This window comes from Colletotrichum godetiae, assembly GCF_030913485.1.
Source record: "Colletotrichum godetiae strain CBS 193.32 chromosome Unknown BDP55scaffold_7, whole genome shotgun sequence".
NCBI classification, from domain to species: Eukaryota; Fungi; Ascomycota; class Sordariomycetes; order Glomerellales; family Glomerellaceae; genus Colletotrichum; species Colletotrichum godetiae.
The window spans coordinates 363,396-390,598 of record NW_026851255.1 but is presented as its reverse complement, the minus strand read 5'-3'; the positions used below and the strand labels follow the sequence as shown (position 1 = coordinate 390,598).

General features: G+C 55.0%; 8 protein-coding genes across 8 annotated transcripts; 4 read left to right on the top strand and 4 right to left on the bottom strand.

Annotated features, from left to right (window-relative positions):
* Positions 1-2,759: 2,759 nt before the first annotated feature.
* BDP55DRAFT_628331 (uncharacterized protein) lies at positions 2,760-3,707 on the bottom strand (the record flags this gene model as incomplete). Its single annotated transcript, XM_060571887.1, has 5 exons — positions 2,760-2,937; positions 2,978-3,073; positions 3,169-3,195; positions 3,261-3,544; positions 3,576-3,707. 5 exons carry the CDS (start codon positions 3,705-3,707, stop codon positions 2,760-2,762), a joined length of 717 nt encoding a protein of 238 aa, XP_060433476.1.
* Positions 3,708-3,973: 266 nt separating this feature from the next.
* Positions 3,974-6,500, top strand: BDP55DRAFT_628330 (disintegrin; the record flags this gene model as incomplete). Its single annotated transcript, XM_060571886.1, has 2 exons — positions 3,974-4,040; positions 4,096-6,500. The coding sequence occupies 2 exons, from the start codon at positions 3,974-3,976 to the stop codon at positions 6,498-6,500; spliced, it is 2,472 nt and encodes an 823-aa protein (XP_060433475.1).
* Positions 6,501-7,235: 735 nt separating this feature from the next.
* On the bottom strand, positions 7,236-7,844 carry BDP55DRAFT_651570 (uncharacterized protein). Its single transcript, XM_060574063.1, has 2 exons — positions 7,633-7,844; positions 7,236-7,514 (listed from the first exon to the last, which is right to left on the bottom strand). Exons 1-2 carry the CDS (start codon positions 7,750-7,752, stop codon positions 7,341-7,343), a joined length of 294 nt encoding a protein of 97 aa, XP_060433474.1. The 5' UTR covers positions 7,753-7,844; the 3' UTR covers positions 7,236-7,340.
* A 1,638-nt stretch (positions 7,845-9,482) lies between these two features.
* Positions 9,483-11,740, bottom strand: BDP55DRAFT_378386 (WD40-repeat-containing domain protein). The gene is made up of 3 exons (XM_060567144.1): positions 10,178-11,740; positions 9,680-10,123; positions 9,483-9,627 (listed from the first exon to the last, which is right to left on the bottom strand). The coding sequence occupies exons 1-3, from the start codon at positions 11,312-11,314 to the stop codon at positions 9,601-9,603; spliced, it is 1,608 nt and encodes a 535-aa protein (XP_060433473.1). The 5' UTR covers positions 11,315-11,740; the 3' UTR covers positions 9,483-9,600.
* A 1,549-nt stretch (positions 11,741-13,289) lies between these two features.
* BDP55DRAFT_378381 (uncharacterized protein) lies at positions 13,290-14,239 on the bottom strand. Its single transcript, XM_060567143.1, has one exon. It carries the CDS (start codon positions 13,948-13,950, stop codon positions 13,324-13,326), a length of 627 nt encoding a protein of 208 aa, XP_060433472.1. The 5' UTR covers positions 13,951-14,239; the 3' UTR covers positions 13,290-13,323.
* Positions 14,240-15,417: 1,178 nt separating this feature from the next.
* On the top strand, positions 15,418-16,614 carry BDP55DRAFT_378368 (uncharacterized protein). The gene has a single exon (XM_060567142.1). The coding sequence runs from the start codon at positions 15,614-15,616 to the stop codon at positions 16,214-16,216; it is 603 nt and encodes a 200-aa protein (XP_060433471.1). The 5' UTR covers positions 15,418-15,613; the 3' UTR covers positions 16,217-16,614.
* An 801-nt stretch (positions 16,615-17,415) lies between these two features.
* BDP55DRAFT_575641 (eukaryotic integral membrane protein) lies at positions 17,416-19,098 on the top strand. Its single transcript, XM_060570776.1, has 2 exons — positions 17,416-17,891; positions 17,948-19,098. Exons 1-2 carry the CDS (start codon positions 17,515-17,517, stop codon positions 18,669-18,671), a joined length of 1,101 nt encoding a protein of 366 aa, XP_060433470.1. The 5' UTR covers positions 17,416-17,514; the 3' UTR covers positions 18,672-19,098.
* A 6,383-nt stretch (positions 19,099-25,481) lies between these two features.
* Positions 25,482-26,444, top strand: BDP55DRAFT_378316 (uncharacterized protein). Its single transcript, XM_060567141.1, has 2 exons — positions 25,482-26,229; positions 26,409-26,444. Exon 1 carries the CDS (start codon positions 25,532-25,534, stop codon positions 26,177-26,179), a length of 648 nt encoding a protein of 215 aa, XP_060433469.1. The 5' UTR covers positions 25,482-25,531; the 3' UTR covers positions 26,180-26,229; positions 26,409-26,444.
* Positions 26,445-27,203: the final 759 nt, after the last annotated feature.

Sequence of the window (27,203 nt, the reverse complement as noted above, 5' to 3'; positions counted from 1 at the left end):
CGGAAACCCCAATAACCACGATCGACCTGTTCTTGCCAAGAACCAAGGCTAGACTCTCACACACAATAGAGGGTGAGATGCCCCCCCCGTAAACTTGGCGTCCAAAGATGCGGCAGCCTCAGGGTGCCGTGAAATGTTCGGAGGTAATTTGATACCCTGATTGCGTGTGGGGGAAAAAAAGGGTTTGGCATCTCTTGGAAGACAAGGGCCATGGAGTAGGAGGAGGAGGAGGAGGAGGAGGAGGAGGAGGAGGCCTCCTTGGATAAGGTAAGGTAATTACCTGTCATACCTGTGTTGGTACACTGTAAGGCGACTATGGACTTTGGACTACCTCTGCAGCGGTTGCGTCCCATTCTCTCCATCGATTTGGGTACTGTGTATCGATTATTCAGCAGACAAAGGGTTCACAAACGAAATCATTGGTTGAAGGGAACTTGTTTAGTTTCGTTTGGTCTTTCTTGTGCATGCGGCGAGCAAAGCCACCGCGGGATGGGGTCTGACGCGCAATCCTCATGAGGGGGGCGCCGAGGTGTAAGTTGTGCTAGTTGGATGTGCTTGTTTTTTCACACCGCGGTAGGTAATAGTGTATGGTACATACTGCACGGCATCGGGGGAGAACCGGTCTTAAATCCGACCCTCTCGACTGACTTGATACCGACCAGCGTGGGCTGTGTAGACAAGACTGACACCAGTACCCAGGGAAAAGCGGTGTTGATGCCAATGGTTGCTCTAGAAATCTAGGCCGTCTGATGTTTTTTTTTGCTCTAGTGAAAAGCCAAGGGGTGAGGTGAGGTTGGATGATTGGTTCGGTCGGTGGCGGGGGGGCGATGATATTGAGTTTTGGGACTCTGTCATCCATTCCCATGCCCTGTACGCGGGAGGTTTAATCATGCTCTGGGGGTTCTTCTGGTTGCAACTTTGAATACCACTTCGCTTGAGACCCTGAGAGCTAGGTATAGGCAATTCGTACCGGACCAAGCTGTCTCGGGTGCGTGCCTAGGTGTAGCAGTCTTCTCTTACTGGTAAACTTAACTAGATGGGATGAAAAACAGCGGAATTGAAAACCCATGCAAGTTGAGCGAGCCTGGCAAAACAAAGATGAGTGACATCGAAAAGACAAGAAACCAAATTAGGTTTAGCGGTCCCGAACCACCCATCTCCAAGACAGAGTTGGCTCCGTCAGAGAACTCTAAGCCAAGCCCTGCTCAGCCTCCCGAAAAGTCAGGGACCCAGTGTATAGAGAGGGGGGAGGGAGACGTAAGCTTCAATAAGCTTACTTGATTTTTTTCGGTGGTGAATGAATGGCCCATGGGAGTGGCAGAACAACCTGAGCAGACTGGATACTATCCAAGCACCAAGGCCGTCCCGTCCGACGCGCGCGGGCGGGGGGGTAAAGGGAAAGGACCGGCTAGATACTGTTGATACAGTGCAGACGAGAGTGTTTGGCATGGGAAAAAGGTGGCAGAGAAGAAGGAAGCCAAGGAAGATGGCAGTATCGGCGCAATCGAATGATCCACAAATTTCGTTCGTTCCACGGTGTCAAAGAAAATCGGGCAACATTCCAAGATTCCCGGAAGGAAGAGAGGAAAATACTTAAACTATCGTGGGTGCATGCATTACCAGAAGGACGAATATTCAGATCAGATTGTACTTTTGTCTTTTGAGGCTTTACAGAAACGCAATAGAGATCTCGACATTTCTACTACTCCATACCTACTCTCGCCAAATTGATCAAGGCACGAGAACCCCTCACTCGGATTTGCTATCGCAGCATCATTTCTCGACAGAAACCCTTTCCAAGCGTGAGGTAGTTGCCATTGGCCGAGAAAGCGCCCTATTTCGCAGACTACCTGGTCCAGCGTGCCATTCCATCGGGGCTCTGAAACACACAACGGGAAGAAGGTCGCAACTTGGAGCCAAGGGTTTGGACTTGGGGGAAAGGGGAAAAAAAAAAAGACCATTTCAACTCACCTCCAGAACAAAGGTACGTATTCTGTCTATAACAGCACAAGCTAAGAATAGCCCACCTCACCTCACACTTCACACCTCACGATTACACACTAGGTACCTTAGGTGGTGTAGGGATCCCCCTCTGTCAAGGGAAACCCAACACACATACATACACCACTGACGAGTGACACCACCACTCAGTGTGACAGAGAATCCTCAGAGAAAACGCTGACACGCTGCCAATTGCTCAGCCCGATACCTACATCTTTCCCAGGGCTGCCATCCCATCCCATCACATCCCTCGCCCCTCCATTCATCGGCTCCATTGCCTTGCTAGGCCAGTGCCCCCTCTACATTCACGGGAATTGGAGCAGGTATTCGCGGGACTTGGAACTCCAACGGTCCTCCTTCTCCTCGTGCCTCAGCTCAGACGAGGACAGTGTCAGATCCCTGGGAAAGGAGCATCTTGGCTTTCGACGCCGGGATTCCCCCCCTCTCGCTACGAACGCACGCACGCACGCACCCGCATCCCACTTGCTGGTGCCGGCATCAAAGAGGTATGTTGGAACGAAGGTTTTTCCTCTCCCTCTCTCTGTGTGTCTTCCTATTCTTGCATGAGCCTGAATCATTGCGTGCATATGTCGGTCAGCGCCATTAGACGAACTATAGCGCAAACATTGCAAAGTAAACAGAGCCCGATGCCGGCTTCTGCGTCAGCGGTCTTGGTCGGACCGGAATCAGGCTTACGGACGGCGGGTTCTTCGGCCATTTCTTTTTTCTTCTTCTCTTGGTGGCCCCAGTCCTTCTCGTTATTCCTTTTTGGGAACGTTGGTGTCAGTGACAGCCAGCCCGGGTGGATGGGAGGGATCACGAGAGCGAGCGAGCAAAGCAAGCGCAGCGTTCAGCGTAGCGCCCGTGTTGGCGTCCATGGGCTCGGGGTCGATGAGAGAGGGGTGCGATCGACCGGGTCGCAGAATTAATTGGCATCTGGCGGCTTTCCGTTGCCAAAAGGTTGTCAGCAACTAACAGTGAAACAGGGACACAGAATCCGAACCATTCTCCCATCCTGACATCCTCCCAGGCTTCTTTCTCCTCCCCTGGTCCTGGATAAGAGTACTCTGTACTCCGTACATCACCAGCCAGTCAGGAGTCTAGAGAGGAGAGAAAAGAGTGTGCAGAGCCACAATAGAACTCATCCCGCAACCTTGATTCACTCACCCGACCCAACCCAACCCCCTTTCGGGACTGTCGTTTACGCAGTAACTATTTCTCTCTCTCTTGCACCGTACTCCGTACTCAACACGACATACCGAGAGATACAGACACAAAAACCGGGTTGGTTGCTAGGGACGCTACCGGGTGCATTGTCCCAGCCCCCACGAGGATACTTGGACATTGGCGTTGCCACTGCCGCGTCGCCGAGTAGCACTAAGCCAAGAGCTACCAAGACGTCGCCCAGCCCGCCTCTGGAATCCACAGCACCTCTCGAGCTCCAATACAGTTGGTCCACGCCCCCGTACCAAGAGATCGTGTTGCGCAATCCACCGTTCATCTCACACTCGCACACCTCACTCTTTTGCAGTGGACTCTCACTCTGCAGTACGGCGTGTGTGCCACTACCACACGCCCCCCGAGGAATCCCACATCCGCAAGTTCCTGAGCACTGGCGCTTCTCCTCTTCCGTCACCCGTCGAACGGCCGCCAGCACCCGGACTTTCCACCTTCTTTTCCCCGTCCACCACTCTCCATTCGTTCATTCTTGTTTTATTACTTTGCCGTCTGTCTAGTTGCCTTTTTTGTTCGTCATCCCTTCGTCTTCGTGTGTGTATTTGTTCTCTTTTGGAAGACACCCGGAACAACGCGGTGCGACGCGGGCACAACAGTGGTTTAAGGACGATCGCAAACCGACCAGACCCTCTTTCTCTCTTACGCTCAATCTCCCCTATTCGAGAGGCTTACGCAACACCACAAGTGAGAGGCCTCTCTGAGCCTCACCCCGTTTGCGGGGACACCACCACATACCATGGTTTCCTTGAGAACCATAGCTGCCGCCTTTGCCGGCCTCGCGGCTCTTCCACAGAGTGTTTTTGGTATGTATGGGCAAGTGACGTTTGTACGACGATGCATACTGACGACGGCGGACAGCACACTCGACACAGCGCAATCCGCTGAGTTATGTCACCATCCTTGAAGATGCCGTCTTCCACTCCCCTTCACAACACTGCCACGCCCTTTCGCACTTCGATCTCACCTTCTCCATACACGACAAGCAGCAGAAAATACGCCTTGCGCTGGAACCGAACGATGACATTCTCCACAACAATCTGCAAGTGAATTACATGGGCCACGACGGCAAGATCCATACCACAGAAACTGTCGACAGGTTAGAGCACCGGGTATTCAGGGGAAAGGCATTCGTTCGCCATGAGGGAAGCCCCGACGACTGGAGGCACGCTGGATGGGCTCGAATCACGGTACACCGAGACGGCGCAGAACCCATTTTCGAGGGCGCTTTCCGGATCGACGACGACCACCACCGAATTCAGACCGGAACCAACTACCATGCGCGCAAGCACCGAGAGGACCCCGACGCTCCGGGCAAGGGCCGGAACCCCGACGAGTACATGGTGGTCTGGAGGGACTCGGATATCATCGAATACTGGACCGACCGTGAGGATCTGAAAAAGAAGCGGGAAATTTTCGGCCGGTCTTCATGCAACTCGGACAGCTTGGACTTCAACACCGACTACAAGATCTTTGACGCGCGGGATGCCGAACCCCTGCAGTCCGTGCCATCAAACTCTCTCTTCGGACGCAACATCTTCGGCAGACAGATTGACGGCAGCACCGGTAACAACGGTGCAGGTGTCAACCTCGTCTCCACCATTGGACAAACCAACGGATGCCCGACGACGCGCAAGATCGCCCTCCTCGGCGTCGCTACCGACTGTACTTACACCGCCGCTTTCAACTCAACGCAGGCCGTCAGGCAGAACATCATCGACGTGATCAACGCCGCTTCCGAGGTGTACGAGAGCACATTCAACATCTCACTCGGAATCCAGAATCTCACAATTAGCGATGCCAACTGCCCTGGACAGGCCAGCTCGACCGCCCCATGGAACGTCGCCTGCAGCAGCAGCGTCACGATTACCGATCGTCTGAACCTCTTCTCGGCGTGGCGTGGTAAGTCCAACGACGACAACGCCTTCTGGACGCTTCTGAGCACCTGCGGCACTGATTCCGCTGTCGGTCTGGCGTGGTTGGGACAGGCCTGTACCGATGGAGCCCAAACCTCCGGCAGCGGCAGTAACAACGAGACGGTTGCATCGGCCAACGTAGTGATTCAGACGCCCAGTGAGTGGCAGGTTATCGCTCACGAGGTCGGCCACACCTTTGGTGCCGTACACGACTGCACTTCCGACACTTGCAGCAATGGCGATTCCGATATGCAGCGGTGCTGCCCCCTGAGCTCCAGCACCTGCCCTGCGGGTGGCACCTATATTATGAACCCGTCGACCGGCACCGGCATCACGGCATTCTCCCCTTGCAGTATCGGCAACATTTGCTCCGGTCTCCTCCGCAACCAGGTCAAGTCGTCTTGCCTGACCAACAACCGTAACGTCAACACCATCACCGGAAGCCAGTGTGGAAACGGCATTGTTGAGTCTGGCGAAGACTGCGATTGCGGTGGCACATCCGGCTGCGGCAGCAACAGATGCTGCAACCCCACGACGTGCAAGTTCACCACCGGATCAGTCTGCGACCCCGCCAACGAGGACTGCTGCAACGGCCAGTGCCAGTTTGCCTCCAACGGTACCGTATGCAGAACGAGCACCGGTTCCTGCGACCCCCAAGAGACCTGCAGCGGCTCATCATCAACCTGCCCCAGCGACGAGCACAAGGCTGACGGCGATACCTGCGGCAACTCTGGCGAGGGCCTCACCTGCGCCTCTGGACAGTGCACCTCCCGCGACCAACAATGCAAGACAGCCTGGGGCTCGCGTACCAACTCCACCTCAGTGACCTCGTGCAACAGCGGCAGCTCAGACTGCATGATCTCCTGCAACGTCCCCAGCATCGGCAACGGCGCCTGCGTGACGATGAACCAAAACTTCCTCGACGGCACGTCGTGCACCGGCGGCGGCAAGTGCTCCAACGGCGCCTGCCAGGGCGCCAACGCCGGCACCGAGATCATGGACTGGATCCAGAACAACAAGGGCATCTTCATCCCCGTCGTCGTCGTCGTCGGCCTCTTGATCCTCATTGTCTTGTTTAGCTGCATCTGCGGCGCGTGCCGGCGGAGCAGGAGCCGGCAGAGGGCGAAGCGCCTCAAGCCCGTGCCTGTGCCGGCGATGGCGCACAATGGCGGGTGGAACGGGAACGGCTACGGGAACGGCTACGGAGGGGGTGCGTGGAGTAATCCCAACATCCCTCCGCCGCCGCCGGCTGCTACGCGTCCTGGTGCGCCGCCGCCTTATCATGGCGGTGACCCCTATCAGAACGGGGGGTGGGAGATGAACAGGACTCAGAGCGCCAGGTATGCTTAAAAAAAAAAAAAGGTAACCTGGAACAGCTCGAGGAGGGAAATACAGGACGTGAACAAGTAGGAGAGGTTCATTGGATATTCTAGATCATTGCATTATTCGGAGTTGGCGGTGCTTTTCCCTTTTTTTTCCTTCTCACTATTATTACTACTGCCCACACACACCCCCCTTTTTGGATTCAAACCAGGGGTCTAAAACGATTGCACATTGAACCACGGCAAACCTGTATCGATACGGGAATGCCCATTCGTGTAATTATGATGAACCAAAAGGTTCCGGATTGTATCCTTATTGAGAAGGACCTTGGAGAATGGTCGGAGGGGAGAGAGAAAGAATTACATAGCTTCTTTTAGGTCAGCTGGCTGATCCGGTGCGGATACCAGCGGGAAGACCGACATACAATCCCTTTTTTTCCACATGTTGAGATATCCGACCTGGATCTGTGCCTTGTCGTGAGTTCGTTGTAGTTTGTATGAATTGAGAATGTGGGTTTAACGATGCGAGGCGTAGTAACTCCATTACTCCGTGACATTCCCCTATTTCCTCATTTCCAGAACCCGAAGCAAGCTCTCTGAGAGAAGTGTTTGAAGGGGAGTCTCTCTACCACACCCTCTCAGCCATGGGCAAGGATCGTCCACGAGTTGACACCCAAGGCAGAGCAGGCCGTCGTGAAGAACAGCAATCCTTCAAAAAAGAACCCCCCCCCCCCCCCCCCCCCAAAATTCAAAATTCAAAAGTCCCGACGCCATGCCCCGCCCATCGCCCACACACACACACACTCCCCAAGTCGCAAGTGAAGAAAGGCCGTTAAAAGAGTAAAAAGGTAGAAATGTCCTTCCCCGATCAATGACGACCCATCCGGTCCCCTCCAGCGCTCCGCCGTCTCGGATCCCGCCGCGCCGAAGACGACGATGCCTTGCGGTGGTCCGACTGCTGCTGATGCTGCTGCAGCAGCGTCGGCTCCTCGTCGAAACCGCAGAGCATGCGGGTGAAGTGAAGGCGGGTGCCTGGGATGCTCTGCGAAAGGGGTGTTGGATCAGCACAGAGATATTCGTTTAGTATGAAGAGTACGTGAAGGCTGGGGCGTTGACATATGAGAAAGAAAGGAAGGGAAGGGAATAATCAAAATACTCACGTCTCCGCGACTACACGCATACATGGCCAACTTCTCCGGATCCTCAAGCACAGCAACAGCCCAGAGCTTCCGTCTCCTGACCTCGTGGGAATCGCCATCTCCAACACCTCCTGTCAACATCCCACCACCACCACCACCACCACCGTGATGTCCGCCTCCCGGACCAAGGTGTCCCAACCTCCCCACCCCGCTCCTCGAAGGCGAGCCCCCGCCGGGGCCATCAAACTCGAGATCAGAGTCTGATGGGCTGTCGTGCGGAGAGTACGGGTCCTTTCCGCGGGCTTGGCGGTCGCGCATGGCTGGTGTGAAGGAGGGCGTTGCTCCTGATGTGGTACCGCCGGGACGAGAGGTTGAGGTGGAAGAGGATGCCGAGGGGTGGTTTGAAGGGGGGAAGTACGGTCGTTGGGGGGTGTAGTATGGTGCTGACATTTTTTCGTATGAGAGGGTGGTTTGGGTGGGTGTTGTATGTGGGATGAGTGAGAGATGAGAGAAAGTTGTAAAGTGGTGGTGAGAGCTCTTGGATTTCGAGGTCGATTAGGCACGTCAGGCGTCGTGAGGTCGGTCGTTCCTGCCTTTGCAGTTCACCTCAAATTCCTCCCAACTCGCACTCAGTCAGTCGCCTCGCTCACTTGAACCTGTTGGTCAAAAAGAAAGATTCGTCAAGCACCGTCGAGATCTCGCGAGATCAATATGCCGGATCTAAGTGAGACACAAATACCTCGATCAGTTGTAATCTTCGAGTCCACGACGAGTAAGGGAAGAAAAAGAAAAAGAAAAAAAAGAAACAATGCGTTCTTCTTCGTAGTCGAGGGCGGGTTTAGATTGGCACAATAGGATTGATAGATAACCCTCTTTGCAATCAGAGGGGGAACGACGGACGCGCACGGATGAAATATGACGGGACGTCGTTGGTAATGGACAAAGTACGCACTCACTCACACGTGCGGGGCACGGATGAGGAGGCGCTGCCGGGCTGGCTCGCAACCTAGCCAGCAGGTGTGGCTGGGTCTCCCCTTTCCCTTCCATTCACCTCCCCCTCCCCCTCCCCCTCCCCCTCCGCCTCTCCCCCGTCCGGATCCGATGCGGGGGCGGCGGGCGGTCGAGCCAAAGGAAAGCCGCGAGTTGCCATTTTTGTGTCACGTCTAACCAAGCTGCCGGTGATTCGACAACGTATCTTACCCTGAAGAGCAAAAATTTTTGGAGCCGCATGCCGTCTGTGTGCATAAAACCGCGATGAAAATAAGTAACTCATCGATAGAGAGTTCTTCACGCATGGACCTATACGACAACTGCATCTTATCAGAGGCTGTCAATCCTGATTATCTCACGATACCTCCAAATTTGCACCGCAGAGTCATTCCACAGAGCCCTTCACTAGGACAAGGTGAAATCACACACAAATCAGACCAGCATGAACCAGTAAAGAGTCATAATTTCCCTTTTCCATATCGTTTGGTATATACAGGCATAGTGTACAACGTGCTGACCCCTCAGGTGTCAAGTAAGTATTCCTCCTCCGCTGCAAGGACACGAGTCCGTTTGGGTGACAGTCAGTCAACCAGAGGAACAAGAGACCGAAATCATCTACCACGGTGACATCTAAACCAACGCAGACGCCAGTCGTCCTTTCCAGAAGCTTCAGTTGTAATGTGAGATAAGGTATGCGTATGCAAGAAGGCAGCCAGTTCCCCGCCCTAACCCCGCCGTTTGTTGGGGGCCTGTCTGAAATCATCGATCAACAACACCGCCGCGACGCCGGATTACTGCCAAAATTCGAAAGTGGTAAATGCACGATACAGGATCGTCTGGTAAGGATACCCTCGGAGGTTGGGCATTGGTTCCTCTCCCTCGGAGGGTCTCGGCTGCTTGGTGGTTGGAGTACCGAGTCTCTATAACGTCTAACACTCCGTTGGAATGCTTTGAACGACTTTTCACGTGTACCAAAGGGCACAGAATCTCGTTTTTCGTCTACCGACGGAAGTTGATAACAGCCAGCTGCGCAGAGTTAGCACCAGGTCGCACTACGAGACCTCAAGGTATGACTTACTCTGCTGTTGGCTCCATATGCGAGCCGTTGTCCGTCAGCGTCCCAGCACAAACAGTGCTCATCCTCGTCCTCTGGCTCCGAGCTCGCCTTGGGGCTGAGCCATCCGGGATGCGGCGATCTGCTCCAACTCGCCCTTGGCATCGTGTGCTGTTCACCAACCTTCCAGATCAGAATCCGACCAGCCGTGGCTCCGGCGATGAAGGCGCCATCTGGTGTGAATGCAATCGAGACAATGGGCGATTCCATGGTCAGAATGGACCTTGGTTTTCCTGGCTCAGAGTCCTTGGCGTTGGAAATAATGATGGCGCAATCATCGCCTCCAGATGCGATCAATCGCTCGTCTTCCGGCACGTTGGCATCGTCCGGAAGGGGCTGCCACTGTACCGCCGTGATCGCCCCAGAGTGGGCCGTTATTGACCGGCGGTGACCATCTTCGTCCCAAAGCTAAAAGGTTGAGTCAGCTGAACTCTCATGGCACAGGCGTTTCGGGACACTTACGTCCAGGATGCCCTTGTCGCTCGCCGTAGCGGAAAGTTTTGATCGCCGGTCATAGACAACCTGAGTAAATGTGTCGTCCTCCCGGCTCTCCAACTTCTTGTTCGGCACGATGGCCGTCTCCGTGCACTTCAGTGACAACATGACGTCTCCGCCAGTGAGGAGGAACTCTGTTTCGCTAGTCCACGCAGCATCCAGTGGCCAGCTGAGCAAGTCGTGATTTGGCAGGAAATAGGACAATGTGTTGGACGTTAGGGAGTGATAGACAGTGACCAGAGCGCCGCCAGGTCCGTTTGCGTTGCTGTTATCGGGCGCAATGGCGAGAAGGGCTGCATCGCTCGGGCTCCAACGGAGCTTGATCACGGGAGGGTCCGAGACGTCGAACTTGTCGACGTGAGAACCGTCCTTTGCCCAGATGTGGACAGACGCCTTGTCGCCATGTTCGATGGCAATGGCAATGGCCGTTCCCCCACTATTCCAAGCAAGTTGACCTACTGTGGCTGTCCTGGGAGTCTCGTCGTCGATGAGACTATGGAACGGGCGATGTACACCATGCACGTGACCGTCGGGTTCGGGAGCTGGAGTGGGCGTCATTGTGCTTGAACGTGAGAGTGTCCAAATACGGGCTAGCGCATCGGTTCCAGCAGCCGCCAAGATTGATGGGTCCTTTGGGTTCCACTCGCAGCGCAACAGGATGGGTGCGTTTTCACCGTTGGCTGGCGAGGGCGAAGCTCCGGGGCCGCCTGCGCTTGCAGCAGTGGTAGTCAAAGTCGTTGGGGCGCCGCCGTCGCGAGCGTTATTGGTGGCACCGGCGCTGTTGCTGCTGTCATCGGGCATTAATCGAAGAAATGTCGTCTCCGTAGCCAACTCCTCGACTTTGTCGACCTGCGTGCCCTGCTCCGGGCCATCTGTTCTCGGGGTGGGCGTCGGAGCTTGCTCGCCTTCCAGAGGTGACGGATAGGCGTGGTTGTTGTCGCCGTGGCTGTCTAGCTCCATGGGGTCCGTGGCTGCATCCGCCCCGTTCGTGCTCTCATACCCATTGCTAAGCCTGGGCCGCTTGCTGGGTGAGCCGCCATTCACCATGTGCTGCTGTTGTGGCCGGCTGTCAAATTGGCGTTTCCGAGTGTTTTCGACCTCCATCTCTGTGTCGTCCACCTCTCCATCTGCGTCCTCATCCTCCTCAATCTTTTGAGGCGGTTGAACGATCAATGGCCCAAACAACCCCACCTGCAGTGCTTCGGCCGCAGCCGCAGCATCTGGAGGCACCTGCACGCGCAGAGAAAATGTTAGTTTGCCAGAGTTCGCACATTTCCCACACACCCACCCGTCCGTCTCGCCGCCGACTCGGGGTGCACCGGTTGCTCATGACGCGGAAGGGAAGGGGGGGAGGGAAGGCCGAGTGGAGCACAATGCCTTACCAATTTCTTCGCATGCTCTCTCTCGAGGGCATGGTAGCAGAGGCCTTTGTTGATGACGGACACCAAAGCGTGACTCTTGACGTGATTTGCGAAATCAAAATGGCGATGAGGTTGCTGAATGTGCCATTCTTTCTGGAATTTGGCTGCGGTTTCTCGGTAGTCTGCAATCGTCAGAAAAAAAAAGCCCGTGGCCCACCACCACCAGCTGTCGCTGGCTGTACCCAGACGGTTGTCACGTACTGCCTTCCAAGAGATACCTGAGAGGAGAGTCAAAGTCAGCATGTCAGCGATAGCATGAGGGCGCGAGGCCGTCGGTCGAGAGCCAATTCATGAGAGGTTGAAGCCAGAGGGCGTGAGATGAGTGAGGCGCGATTGTGCGTGGAGGTGCGGCGGGCGGGAGTGGGTGAGACGCAAAAAGGGTGAACTCACCTCCAGACGAGAAAGTTGACTCTGTCCGAGTCGAGGTACTCCTTGGTGACCATGCCGCTCGGCGCCGCTGTGGGCGGCGTGATTGAAGGAGATTTCTGTAAGACGTTTCGATGGGGGACTCGGTGAGAGCCTTCGTGGGCGCGTTTTGCTGGCGTCGTTGGTCGAGGGGGAAGCGGTTTTTTGCAGTCGTCGATTCAAGATGAGGAAAGATTGAAGATTGAGGAAGCCCGCAAGAGTGGATGAAATGGAAGGATGGGCGAATCTGAATCTGGCGGTACGTAGCCTACGTACCTTGTTTAGGCGAGACCAGGCGTGAGGCGTGGCGCTAGCGCCAGCAGCCCAGTTGGATTCAATGGCGGGCACTGACTGGACTAGCGACTAAGGTAGGGGACTGCCTATGACTGACTGGGGGGGGGGGCTAGCAGTGCAGCAAGAGGAGGAGGAGGATGGATGGATGGATGGATGGATGGATGGAATGGAGGACGAGGAAGAGGAGAGACACCTGGTCAAGATTCAGAACTCAAGAGAGAGAAAGAGACAGAGACCTGGCTGGGCTGACACTTGCGACTGCGACTAAGGTACAACTGGGACTTGGGACCGGGGCATGACGGGATGAGCACAATACGCTTTTTCTCGCTCTCTGCGTCGCGGCGTCGCGGCGTCGCCTCCGCATTGCTTGCACTCACTGTTTTTAGCTGCCACCCGCGCAGCATTTGACGACGGATGGAAGCCGAAGTGCGCATGGAACTGGCAGTGGCATTTTCGCTACTGCTGCCCGTACCTTGCAATACACCGCAGTACGGATACACTACCAATACCTTACCTAGGTTACTAAGATGGTAGTAGCTGATGCACTCACCCCATAAACTTACCTGCCTACCGCCGTCCCGTCGATCACCAGCAGCTTTCTTTTCTCTGCTCAAGGTGCCGGACGGTACGGTGGTGCCCTCGACACTACCGCGACCGCCAACGACCCGATGAATGCCTCCGTCCCCATCGGTGCAGCGGCACGACGATGCAGTTGCAGGCGGCGCACACACGCACACATGCGCACACACACCTGTCGCAGTCGGATCAGGAGCAGCAGGGAACTCGCCAGACGGGGGGTAGGGGGGAGGAAAGGGAAAGGGACCAGCCTGAGGCCCTGGACCCTGGTCGAGGCTTTGCAAGTCCCAGGCAAAAGACTGATGAACGAACGAGCGCAAAGCCAGCATCAACCAAGACACGAAATCTAGGGAGACTCCCACACTTTCTCCCATCAACTGGGACGGGAGCTGGAGGAACAAGCATACCTTTACCTACCTACGAGGTACGTACCGCACATGTCGGGCGGGTGTGGAGCCGGCTCCAAGGCCCCAAAGTGCATGATCCAAGGTACTTAACCTTCAGCGTGCCTCTTGGACCGTTCCTCGAAATCACTAGCCAGTCAGCGATCCCATTGGAAATCTGAGCCAGCCGCGACGGTAACGACAATGACGAGACGGCAGGCACTTCCTTTGACTTGCCCCGTTGTTCCCAATACTTTGCCATGTTTCGAACCGCGGCTGTCTCGACAAGAGAGAAAACAAAGCTGTTGGGGTGTCGGGCAGAAGGAAACGACCGACTCGAAGGCGATGGAAGTCTTTCACCATAAAGGTCAGGGGAGGACCCAGAGAAAATTGTTGTCTGGGGAGGGGAGGAGGCAGAAGGGGCGGGCAGCCTTCGAGAAAACGATAATTCTCTGCTAATCCCGTGGTCCCCGTCCATCAATTTGTTGTTGTGGTCCGTCGAACTCGGGGTGTGGTGTTTGGGGCTGCTACTCAAGACAGGGTTCCCGGGAGAGCCACATTTTGGGGCACTTTGAAGGTGGTCCTGACACCCAGTCACAAAGCCGCCCCTTGCGCTTTGTCCCAAGTACCGTCTCATACTCGCGCATGCGTAACAGTACATTTACCTCTCTTCTCTTGCCCTCCTTTGCCTCGTGCTTTGCCTGGGCCCGGCTGTGCGTGCCTTTCTCGATCTTCGAGGTAGATACGGAGTAACGGGAGTAATGCGTCGCTCGCTTCTCACTAGGCTTCTCCATGCTGTCGTGCAATGTGAGCATCGGGGAAGGATCCCTCTGCCTAGCTCACTTGCATCCGAAATAGCACTCGGTATCCAAAGTGCGCGATTGCGCTCAATCTCTTGCTCAGTGTGTGTCGATCTCTGGTCGTTTGGCTGACTGACCACGGGGCAAGCGAATGGCTTCCAAGGTGTACACAGATGGGTAGGGTTCTGGTGTACGTATCGACGAGTGTTCACCCGTGACCGCATCAGAAGAAAAGAAGAAAAAAACCTCGATGGTTCCAGGGGTCCAGAACAAGCAAGGCACAGTGGATGCTGGGCTCTTCCTGACTGACAGACGTAAGGAATCAAGGATACAGGCAGCTGGATCGTGGACGGACAGAGGGCTAGAGACGTTGAACTTTCAAGGTGCTCCGTAGTGTCCTCAGATCCGTACCGACAGCGACACAGGTAGGGAGAGCGGAGTACGTATCTGTATCCGTAGAGTCCAAAGATACATTTCAAGGTACAAAGACGGGAGAGCGATGCACGGGATTGGCTGGAGTTATTGTACATCTGAGCCCCCCCTCCAAAACCCACCTTACGTAAGGCGACTACTCCCCAGTTTCTAGGAGCAATGGGAAAACCCGAAAACCTCCAATGTCTTCGATCAAGGCACGCCGCACGCCAGGCAAAGCCAGACCAGATCTGCTCGCTCAAACTTCTGACTCTGCCGTCCGTCATGTCTGCCCATTGCGGGCGCCGCCGCACGTCGCTTCTAGCGCATCTGCGCCAATCGAATGCAGTTTTTGTATCACCACTGGTAGTGACCACTGTCTTGCCTCCGTGCTCCGGCATCCCCCATCCATCCCCCCCTTTCGTCTTGATCCCGCTACGGATACCCATCTCCACCTCACCGGTCGGAGATCAGAAGAGACACGCAGGCGGCAGGTGCACACCCCAGACCCAGGAACATTCCCAGTCTTGTGAACCTGGTTCTGTTCCTGGCCCCCAGCATTGTTCCACGACCAAAGGGTGCACAACTAGGTAAAGCAGGGCCAGACACGCGCGGAAGCACGCCTTAGAAACAGGCTTGCCAGGCTAAGAAGGGAAGACGAGACGAGCAACGGGATCAGTTCCCAGCGCCGGACTATGCTTGTCTGGCGCACTGGACCACTGGTGCTTGTGTGTGTTCTGACGTCTCCGCCCAACGTCGTCTTGATTGCGGCACAGCTTAGCTTGTATGCACAAATCGATACGTACATGGCTTTCTTTCTCTCTTTTTGCCCCATGCGGCCACCGCCCTAGAGGCTAATGCCGAGAGAGGGCCGCGCCTCTTGGGGCTGCAGCCCGCGCAGATGGGCAGCGGTTTGTCGTCTGTTTCCAATTCTTACCCGTCATGTACGTACCGCCAAACCTTGAATGAGCAAGGCAAGGTACGGTGCCGAGTGGGGGATACCAATCATGACAGCAGCTGGGGGCGCGCTCAAGGTCGAAGTCGGACGAGACAGCCGGAACAAGCCTCTCTTGTCTTGAGGCTTGTTACCGCACTTGGGTGTGTCAATGTCGTATGGTGGACGAAATGCCACTGTCGTCAACGATTCGGGCGTCCATCGTCTTTCTCAGAACTCCTCCCATCCTGCTCCTTCTCCCCTCTACTTTGTACCAAGCTCTCGTCTGTCTGTCCGCAAAGGTCATCTCTTGTGTGTACGTGGCATTGCCCATCAAGGGGCCTTCCCTGGCGGGAACCGCTGGTTGCGAGGCGCCATGGGTGGGTGTGGACAAGGATGTGATGGCTGCATGGCCTTCGATCTTTAATAGCTCCGGGGACTTCTTCAGGCCCCCCTGCCACCGCCTGTCTGTGACCACTCACTGCTGGCCAGTCACACCGGCACATCAGGCCAAGCCGAATGGGACCTCATTTTGTGGTCAAACCCCATCCCGTCAACGTTGGCCGACGTTTTGTTGTTCGGAAACACCCCTGGGAATGGCAGCACGCTCTCACAGAGATCACCCTGGCACCCTGGCACAGACTCAAACGATGCCTATTCGTAGTATATCCGTACTGGCGCTTGTGCTGTTTATCGCCCGTTGTCATTTGCTTGGTTTTCGGATTTTATGCTTCAATGGCGACATGTGTCCCAGCGCAATGCCGCCGCAGCGTCTGGGGTAGGTATTGAGATGACGAGAGAAGGGGTATGTCGGACTTGAGCCGCCAGCCGCGGACTGGGCTTCGGGGAAGCTGACATTCGTTGCAACGATGACAAGCGATCGATTCGTTGGAAGTTGGGTGGCGACGATTACCGCAGATTGACAGTTCGTTTCCTCTCTGACATTCAGTGATGCCATAGCGAACGCAACGGCGTCTCTCTCCTAGCCGAGAAAGCCTAGTCAAGCAAACGAGCGATCTGGCACTTTTCTTGGTTGTCTTAGGGCAGCCCGTCCGAGGTTTGCGGCACCGTCCGAAGGCGTCCAGGGGGCCCTTTTCTCGAGTCAGTCTTGGCCGCCTGGGCACTGTGGCGCTCTCCCCAAAGCTAGCCACAGCTTGCGCTGGGGAAAGGCATGTCTGCCATCTGTCGCAACATTCCCCCAACGAGTCGTTGAAATGGCCCTTTGCTCATGGCCATGCCTAGGACAATAAACAACAACAAGGCTTTCTCCTGCCGAGAGGCCGGACGGGACGGTGGCACCTGTGGGAAAGGGCGGACGACGGCTTCTGACTGGCACGGCCGGGCTGGGCTGGCGTTCAACCGAACCAAGTGCACTTGGGAGCCCTGCAGGGATGGAACCACGAGATCTCCCCGTTTCGACCGCATCGACGACTCGTTGTATCCACCAGTGGAACACTCCCACGCCCCCCTCCCAGCCCGTTCATCGCCTTGCAGATGAAAAACTCGGGGGCCTGTTGTGCTATTGCTTGTGCGCCGCTATTTGCCTCTCGTGTACCCAGCACGCCTAGGTATTTCGTATGGCCTTTCATCTGCTGATCCGCCGCAAGTTGGCATTCATCGTAGGATTTCCCATCAATGTAGGACAATCCCTAACGTTGTTATTGGCAGTTAGAGACACATCGTTGAGAGAACTTGAGGCACGAGAGGGAGTCTCGGGGAAACGTGGTTCTCAGGTACGTATCGCAACCGGGGAGAGAAGCTGCCCGTGTCAATTTTGCTGGGAACCCGCCAAAATGGACCACGGGATCCAATCAGTCCCGTCTGTAAGGCCCGTGCGCCAAGCTTCCAGCTCTTCCCCCTGCCGGGACTAGCTCATCTCTGATCTCGGTATAACTATTAATCCGTCTCTGGGACCCACTGAAACGACCCCGGGACGCCTTACCACTCACGTCCAAGTGTCCCCTTGTGTGAGGCTCCAGGAACCAGATATCTAAAGGGCAAAAAAGCGAGCTTGCCCAACTCACGATCCCAACCTAGATGAGCTGTTGACGACGTCCTCCCCGAACGGAAGCTGTCCAAAATGCCGCCCCGAATCAACATACCGCCGGTCACCCGGGTTCTGCTCGCCGTGCTTGTCGTGCAGTCGTTCCTGAGCGCCGCGATCCGCTATCGTCAATGGAGCGCGACATCCGAGATCGTGATACCGTACCTGACGCTCATCCCTCAGCTCTCCCTTATTTATCCGTGGACCTTCTTGACCTCAACACTGGTCGAGAATAACATCTTTACGCTCGGAATCGCCGGGGTCACTATTTATCAAGGCGGTAGATACCTCGAGAGAGCTTGGTCTTCGGCGGAGCTGGCCAAGTTCGTCGCCGTCACGGCGCTGATCCCCAACGTCCTGACTTTTGCGCTCATGATCATCTTCTTTACCCTGACAAGAAACGAGCGCTGGACGTGAGTGACCTCCCCCCTATTTTTTCCGCCAGCAACACTAATCAAGCTTCTGACAGACTGACCGTCATTGGCGGCACGATCCCGATGCAGATTTCTTTCCTCGTCGCATTCAGTCAGCTCGTCCCGGCGCACACTGTTACTCTGTTCCGCGGCATCCTCTCCCTTCGAGTTCCGCGATTCCCTCTGTTATATCTCGGCATCGTCTTTGTCCTCTCTCTGACACCGCTTCTGACGGCGGCCTCTTTCTCCCTTGCTGTGAGCGGCCTGCTCACGAGCTGGACATACCTCCGCTTTTACAAGACCGTCTTCCCCGACCTCGACTCTTCCCAGCCGAATTCTCTCCGTGGAGACGCTAGCGAGACGTTTGCATTTGCCGAGTTCTTCCCGGCGCCGGTGAAGCCCTTCGTCGCCACGCTTTCAACCCAGATCTTTGAGGTGTTGGTAGCGATGCGGATATGTAGTCCCTTCTCCGCGGACAACGTCCCATCCGGACGAGGCAACAACTTCATACAGAGGGGCGCACCCGGCGGCGCGAGAGCCGAGGCGGAGCGGAGAAGAGCGCTGGCACTGAAGACGTTGGACCAGAGGCTCCACGCCGCCACCGCGGGCACAGCGGCACGATCTTCGTCGCAACCTCCGGCGCAACAGCCCACGGGTCCCACGGTACAGACGCAACCGCAGCCCAACACGCAGACGGCTATGACTACGCAGCCGACTGCGATGCTGGGGGAGACCAACTACCACCCCGAGCAGGACTCGAGCGATAAATCTGCATCGTGAGAGAAGTAGAGAGAAAGGGGAGAGAGATACATCACACTTCGCTTCGACTAGAAAATCGGTTTACTTTCCTTTCTTTCTGGCCGGGTCACGAGCCGATTTTGGGCGATTGGACTAAGACGGCAACGGCGCCGGTTTATGGCTGCGGTCAACAGTGTACTCTTATGTGTCGATCCGTGTTGGTCCTTGGGGGAACATTTTTTTTCTCTTTCTAATTCGGGTTTTTTCTTTTGTTTGGCATCGGCGTCTAAAGACGGATACCTTCAGTGCGCGCGTGCGTGTGTAAAGCGGTATGAGCGGCGATCCAGGATTATGACAGCGACGGTCTGGCCCTAGGTAGTATGTAGACTTTTAACCTACACCCAATGGGCGTAAATTCGAAATGATGTATGTGTAGACTGCTGCAGAGTCTTCTTTCCCTTCTATCATCAGAAAGTGTTCTTACTTCGGACGTATGTCCGCGCGCGCGAGATCCATGACATTCGATCTTGCCACGTGCTGCGTCATGATGCTGGCTGGTCTATCCGTAGGTATGAAAGACGATATACTCCACCGACAGATACCAACCGAGAGGAGAAACAAAGATCTCCGATGGGGGCAGGGGGCCCTCATCCACTAGGATCCGATTCTTCGGCGCCGAAGGACCGAAGAAGACACAGAGTGAGACGGGACCTGGACCTCGTGTGAGAAAATCTAACCCTCGGACCTAATTGGGAGTCATGGTACCCGTACCCGTTCCGTATGCACCCTCGGACAGCGTTCGTTTTGTGCTTCTTTTTTGGTGTATATTAGTCCCAACTCTGGGGCTTTCTTTTGGAGGAATGTTTCTTTGACGGACTTCTCGTCTATCTACTTCTGTTTCTCAAATCCCATCTATTCTTTTCATCCTCGGACCGGCAGTCCGTAGCGTTCCTTCCCATCGAGCCTTCAGGTACCCGCGTTCGGATCTCTTTCCCTTCCCGTTTCCCTTCTTTTTTTCCCCCCTTTGCGACTGACACACGCGATCGCCGGTCCGTGGGCGGAGGGGGGGAACATTCGTGCCGGGGCGCGGACGGGACCCTATCCACCTTACTCACGGGCCCCACCCCTGCCAAGGTACCTTGCCTTGCCAGGTATCCGTACGGTGCTACTCCGTACACACTTGCATAGATCAAGGCAGCATCTGTGATAATCATGAGGTATCAAGGACAGGATCGTAGGTGATATATCGGGAAGAGGAAACTTATTCGTACGCCAATCTTGGGTGAGGGCGTATAGGGGACCGTGGAAGCTTGACACGTCCGGCTCCTACTTTGCACGATACATGCTCACGGTTGGTGGAGGGGGCTTTTGTATAACCAGATGACGGAACGGGAGTTCATGTGTTTTGGTACAGAGTGTGATGATCTCGGACTGTCTTTCTTGAGTTTGGTTTGATGTACTCGTGCGCGTGATGTCGTGGCAGTTTTCTTCAGCTCTTCTACTTCAGCCATTGAGGGGCTGATGCAATTGTAGTTGTGACATCCGCAGTAGATGATTGTTGTATAGAAACATTGCAACTTCATGACCGACGGAAGTTTGATCATGCATCATTTTCGAAGAGGCAGAAACACCCATCTACAACGGTCAGTCTAGAATTGAGGCATATGGAATAATAATATGCACCTGCGATCAATTGATAGCGGGGGGTTCAATTCACCCTTTCCGTCATGACATCACCGTCGAATCAACACCCAGGCTTTTTGGCTTGGGGGGAATCTTGAGACGGGGGGAACTTCGATCTGGATCAGAAAAATCACTTTTCGGATAATGGGTCTTGTCAAAAAATTGCGTTGCGTTTATACCGCTCAACCCTGAAACCTTTCCGTCTCTCCTCATCTCCAGTCATCGGCGGCATTTAGGGGATTGGTGTTTGGGCGGGAAGAGGTCTTTGCGGCGTTCGACTCCGAACATGAGATATCGCACAGGCGACATGGCGAGCTGCTATCCCCCCCCTTCTCTCTGCTGACAATTGATAAACAGAGAGCACGTCTTCTCGTCTTTCTCCAGTGGGGTTTCTTGAATTGCCTTGCCTTGTCAAGCCTGCGTAGTGTAATAACTCCACATTCCGTGGTTTGATCCAAGCCGGCTGCGATGCTTCGACCTTAGGATGTTGAGATCAAGCAAAGCAAAAGAAAAGGCCCAGAATCCCCCTTATTCAAAAGCATGTTGTCGAATACCTATACAGCTCGAAGAGAAATGAAGGAAAGCCCGGGAAGAGAACGCGGTTTTGGGTTTCCCGTGAGGAATTGTCGCGGTTCCTTGATTAACCCACATTCCTCCTCTTCTTCCTTCAGCACTTCCGTCAAACACGCGTTCCCGCGGGTTTCCTTTAGTACCTACCAGCGGGTGATTTAGAGTTGCGGGACACAAGAACCGAGGAATGTTGGAACCGTCGATCTCCGGCACACCCACCACCCACTAACCCCATGCACGTCAAATCACAGCATATCTGTATCTGCACGGATACCACGCGTAGGTGAAAATAGATACCTTGGACACTCTTAGAAAAAATCGACGCGGCCATTGGCTTACCTCGTATGTCGAGTAGAATAGAACAATAGTGAGTTTTAGAAACCTTGGGGGTAGCTTGGAATGGGTTGTTCTTGGGCGTTCTAGTTCTTTTTAACGCGTTTGAATTGAACGCGCGCACGGGTATCCCGGTCCGAAAGGGTCAAAACGAGACGAGTCCGAGATAGGAAGAAAAAGTGAGCGAAGCACGGGGGAGGAAAAAACGGAGCAATAAGGGAAAACGCATCATCGATAAGATCTTTGAGTACGGATAACGAGTTGTCATGTTTCAAAAACGAAGAAACAAGGTGGCCACCCACTTACTCCGAGCCAGGCAAAAAAAAAACTTGTCGTCCCTCCTAATTAATCCCAATCGCTCTCGCACTTTGCCGGACATGTCTCATCTTGTCTTTTATCGAAGCTTCCATCTACGGGATTGATGGATTGGGCGCCAAACCTTTTTTTGGAGCTTGTCATTTTGGTGACATGGTACACTGTAGAACGGGCAGCAAGTCGAGCAAAGCCTAGAAAAATATGTCTGCTCAACCACCTTAGCACGGCACCGTAATGGATTGCTTGCCGGACGGTTAATGCATCGGGGGTGAAGATTGACGGGGACGGTTTGTCGGGTGTGGCGGACATGGATGGATAGTGAGCCGCAACGTCCGGTGAGCAGTGAGCACTGCTCCGTACAGACAACAGAGAGCGAGAAAAAAAAGGTTAAGAAACTCTGGACATGACACATGAACCTCGAAGCAGGTCGGTTGTGCATGACACAACCGCGGGAGGGACGGGGGAGACGGGGACTGGTCAGGGAATCCTTGATCGTCCGGTCTCTTCCCTCGCTCCCTTCTTTTATGGTTCCTGCAATCCCAACGTCTTACGTCTCTTCTCTGTAATAGAAAGCGAACCGATGTGTGCGTGTGTTTGATCAATGCATGGCAAAGATGGATGGTATGCACAGAGCAGAGGCTTCATCACCACCACCAACACCACCAACACCTAGAGGCTACATCTTACGTAGGTTTGGGGTTCGGTCCTCCGCGAGTCACCACCGCCTCTTGGCGGTGACTGGACGGAATAAAAGAGCCTGAAGATTGTTCTCTGCGAGAACAACGATGCAACAAATGCGTCTTGGCAGGGCCAGCCAGCGCCAGCCAGCTCAGGCATCTGGTTCTGGTATTCGATGCAATACTCAATTGCCCGACAGCGCCATCCAATGACTTGAACATCATCTCAGTACGCGACACTTCTATGATGGACTCGATGAGCTTGGTGATGTTGGGAAAAGGAATTCGGACGCGTCAAAGCCGCCTTGACATTGGGCGCCTGTAGTCCCGGGCCAATAGTCTGGAACGGCTAGTAATTGACGACAACGGCATGCGCCGATCTAAGGGTACGTATTTAGCGCATGCCTTAGGCGAGAGTGGGGAAGACTTGCCGTGGTGCTTGCTTTGTTTGCCTCGAGGTGGAAGGGGTGAAGGGGCAGCAAAGAAGGAAAATTAGAAGAAAGGTTTCTGCCGATGTAGCGTCAGCTGGCCGGGCCAATCACGGCGGAAAACGTAACGATGCTGGGGGTCCCTCACGCATTTGGGGCGGAGAGGGGGATGACGAAGAGAGTACCTATGTATCGTGGCCCCCACTTTTAGCAAGCCTTATTGAGCAGGTGCTTCTTACGGTGCTTGGAGTTCTGGGCCGATGATTCGGCGATAGGCTGGTGGGCTCGAGGCTGGTGAATGACCTGAGGCAGGGGTACGTATACTCTGTACGGGAGTGTAGAGGTGAGCTGAGCCGCAGCCGCCCAAGGAAGTGATATGGAGCGACGACGATTTCAGCCCAAGTTTATTCGTGGAATGAGGCCATGAAGATCTAGCTCAGTTAGAGACGTCGGCACGTCCTTGTCTGAGAAGGGTAAATCGAGGAAACGCGCCGTTCGACCACAGACAGCTTGGCTCGGCCTACGGCTTGGCTTCTGAGGCCCGCTGGAAACTCTTCACGGCGGGAGGCTATGACTTGGCATTGGCTGAATCGGCTTCCCCGTGGCGCGTGCAGCCCTGGATGCCTGTGGCTCATGTAGTGGGTTTCCCTAGGAGTCTGGAGGTGTGGCATCCCGTTCGGAGAAGTCTGTCTGGGCCGCCGGCTGGCTTGGGCTGGGATGCATCATCTGTCTCAGCTTTTAATTGATTCCCATGTTCCACAACCCTCGCAGGAATGTGCGCCCGCGTAGCCGTGGGTGGTCACCCCCGTTGAAAGTCATCGGCAAGTAGAAGCACGACTAGAGGCAACCAACTGAGCCTCCCGCAGTGCTGCTGCTGCTGCTGCTGAGGCGGTGTCGAGTGCATCTGGCAAATTGCCCTGCATTGACGATGACTCTCGCATCTCTTTGGACTTGTGGACCGTACCTATGTTGCCAAGACAAGCGTATCGTGGCATCGGTGTCGTGTTGTGGATTGATGCTGTAGTGGGATGCGGGATGCGGGTGTTTGAGATGTCCGCGCTTCGCGGCCAGCGATTCGACCCGCGGTTAGCCTTGCCGGACCATACTCTGCGCAGAATAACTGCTGCGATTTCAACAAGGCGAGTTGACAACAATGGTTTTGAAAAGGGCGATGGAGAATAGGTCTTGTCATCGCGTCAAACAGGTAAGTGTGTACGTATTTTCGTAGTGCGCCGTGACTGGGAAGACCAAGCCAGTGTGCCAGTCTGACCATGGCGAGAGATGGGACGGTTTGCGGGGCCCTGACTGTCGGGGATAGGCTCGTCATCTTAGAGACAAGCTCACGTGAAGTGGTTGCCGACAGGACCGAGTCCCGACCCAGTCTCCGCCGTTTACCTTCACCGCATGATGGGGCCTGAGGAGCGTTGCGACTTACGTACATGATGGGGGGAGCCTCAGGGAGGGCCTTCGTCGTCGGGGTGCGGCACCAGCCAAGCCATTCCTTGAACGGTGGGATTGGTTGCGCCTGTCGTCTTTTGAGTCTTGACTGCGTCTAGAAGCCCGAGGGGAAAATGAAAAGGAGACAAGGTCCTGGCGTTTCCGAGCGACGCAGCGCGTAACCTTAGAAGTTAGGGTAAAGGTTGAATATGCAAGCTCGTCAGCGCCAGCGACCAGGGTAGGGTAGGCTGGAGAATTTGCTCGATTTTATTATCCGCTTGGGTCGAGCGAAAACGACTGCTTGGGTGGGCCATGAAAGTATGAGAGATGTCAGCCAAGCCTAAATGTAAACCAATCTGTCGTAGAGATCAGCATAGCAGCGAAGCAAGCAATATCTGCTCTGCGTGCTTAATATGAGCTTGTGCCGGCGGCCCGCAAAGCACCTCTGGACCCATTTCACCGCGAAAGCCCGAATCTTGTCAGCCTCCCAAGAGTGTTCTGTATTTCTTGCCAGCATTGATCGTAACATGCCGTAGTAATCGAGATCGTGATGGCCGGTGGATTGTAGCAGCGTCGGACTAGGTACGGATACTCGATCAAAATGGCACCAACCTGTGTAGGCCTGTGGTTGCTTGGGATGCGATGTTAGCAGTGCCCGTAAAAGGAGAGGGAATTTGCTGGCTTGTGTGTACGCAGTAAGAAGATACGTACCGCTCAACCGTCTCCCGCGCCTCTAGGCTCAAGGTCTTGTTCATTTCCAGCCCAGCGAGAGAGTTGAAAAAGGGGGGCCGAAGGGTTCGAGACGGGCGGACGGTATCCGTACGGATACAGAGGGACGAGCACAGAGACCAAGAGAAAGGCAGAAAAACACCCGGGCTACCGGGGGCATGACGCTTGTACGAATTGGGAAGAGTGAGAGAAGAATGGAGGACAGAAGGAACATGGATGGGCCCAGCGGCCGTGTGCCGTGCCACTCGACCCCGAAAAAGGCTCTTTGGCCCACAGACTTTGCCGGTACGTATTCGTAGCACACCATGGCTAACGCCAAGGAGTCAGATCAGTCTCCGCGGTGGCACGTCAAGTTCGACAGGTTGGGCGGGAGGTACCAAATATGCACGTAGCCTCGATACGTACCTTGCCTCCTGCCGCCGCAGAGGCACAGTCTTGAGTCTACAGAGGCTAGAGCACCTTACCTCACGACTCTCTCACTACGGATACCTGTCTCTCCTTCCATCTGTGATCCACTGCGTATGTGTGCTCCGTACTCCGTACTTCGTACCTTCCATGAAAGCCTTCGAGGCAGATAGATCACGATTGACAGAACACCTTGAGAGACCTGTGCCCTGTCTCTCCGATCTTCTCAGCATCTCCCTCCCCTCCCCGACTTTTGTCTTCCTACGTTTTACTGTATGGACGACAAGGTAACCGCAAGCACCAATATAACTGCTCGGGACGGACTATGGCAGCCCGTCCCCGGTACCTTATCCATACCTTATCCATCCTCATAATCACGTACGGTCCATGGATACTATACCGTATCCTTCCCAGCCTTATTTGCCGCAAGGGGTCTAATACCTACCTACCTCTCTCTCTCTCGCCCACCACAATACCAGATTACCGCGTCTCTCGCCCAAATCAATTCTCACTTTACCCTCCTGCCTACCACCGTGATACCGCCACCGTCTCTTCCACACAACACACACTCACTCCCGCACAAGCGCACATACACACACATCCAGACACACACATCCGACGCACACACGCACACACACACCGGCACAGCATGTACGCCCACACATTACGCAGTACAGTACCTATCTCTCTTCCCCATCCCTTTCGCTTGACGCCGCCGTCAGTCGGGTACCCTCGCACTGCTCCAAACGGCCTGCATATGCGAGAGATGGCTGCATCCTTCCTCCGCCTACCTTGCACGTACATATTGCGGTACAGCCTGGCTACGCACACAATCTCTCTCTGCCTGGTCCAAGCCAAGGGTTGGGGGAACGGCAGACAACCCCATCCACACCCCCCTGCTACAGGCATTGAGACAGACGCAGACCCCCCCCCTTCACTTGGTTGCTGTCGCAATTCTCCTCTCACACCTTGACCCCTGACGGAACCCCCCCTCCTCTCCTCTCCTCTCCGAGGACACCTCAGGTAAGCCTCCGGCCTTCCCTCCCCACTCTGCCTAATCTAGCCATGATCCCCCTCCAGCCTGGCGGCGATGGCGGCGGCGGCGACCGGATCCCATCGAGCTATTTGCAGGTCCCAAGCAGAGCCCACAGGTGCACCCGCGTCATGTGTGTCCTGTATCTGCGGCTTAGTCTACTGTACAGGCGCACGAGAGCACTACACAATAGTGTACGACTACGGATACGTCTACGAAGAACCCGTCATTTTTGTCCGCTGGCTAGCGTAGCGTGTACCGCGCCGCAGGGGAGAAAACAGCGTGCACCACCTACTCAAACCGGTCCAAATGAAGAAGGGAGGGGCCCAGCCACTGCGCAGCCAACTGACGATAGCTTCGTATCGAGAAGCTTTTCCTGCTGGACTCAACCACCGATCCACCACGATATTTGCAGATTGCGGGTATGAGCTTGTTCAACGACGGAAAAGCCTGGTGCGACACACAACCAAAGACAGCAGACCAAATAGCTCGCTCACAGGCCCGTTCGATGCGGTGAAGCCGACGAACCACCAAGCCCATCCCATCCCGATCATCAGGCGCTGAAACCGAAGATCTCAACCGGGGGTAGGGGAGGGTGCCGAGGAATAAGGAATGCAAGTGTGGTGCCTGAAAGGTGACGGGAGAGGACAGCATGCCAGCCAGAACGCCAGCGACAGGAACACCAGCGCGCACGAGAGAAGGGTGGGAAACTCTCGGGAAAGGTAAGGTAATTTACAACTGACTAGCGAGCAGTTGCGGCACGGATGAAGTCACATCGGCGCCCTGAGTGGATGGGTGCAGCAGTTGCAGCGATGACATGAACCAAACTCAAAGTTCGTCTTTTCTTGCGTTGGTTTTGGCTTCTGGCATTTCTTCGACGGTGCGATCCACTCCCCCGATCAGGATCTTGGAGCTTGGAGAGGAGGGAGGGGGTCACCAGCCATGCACTCACCTGCCCTGGGCA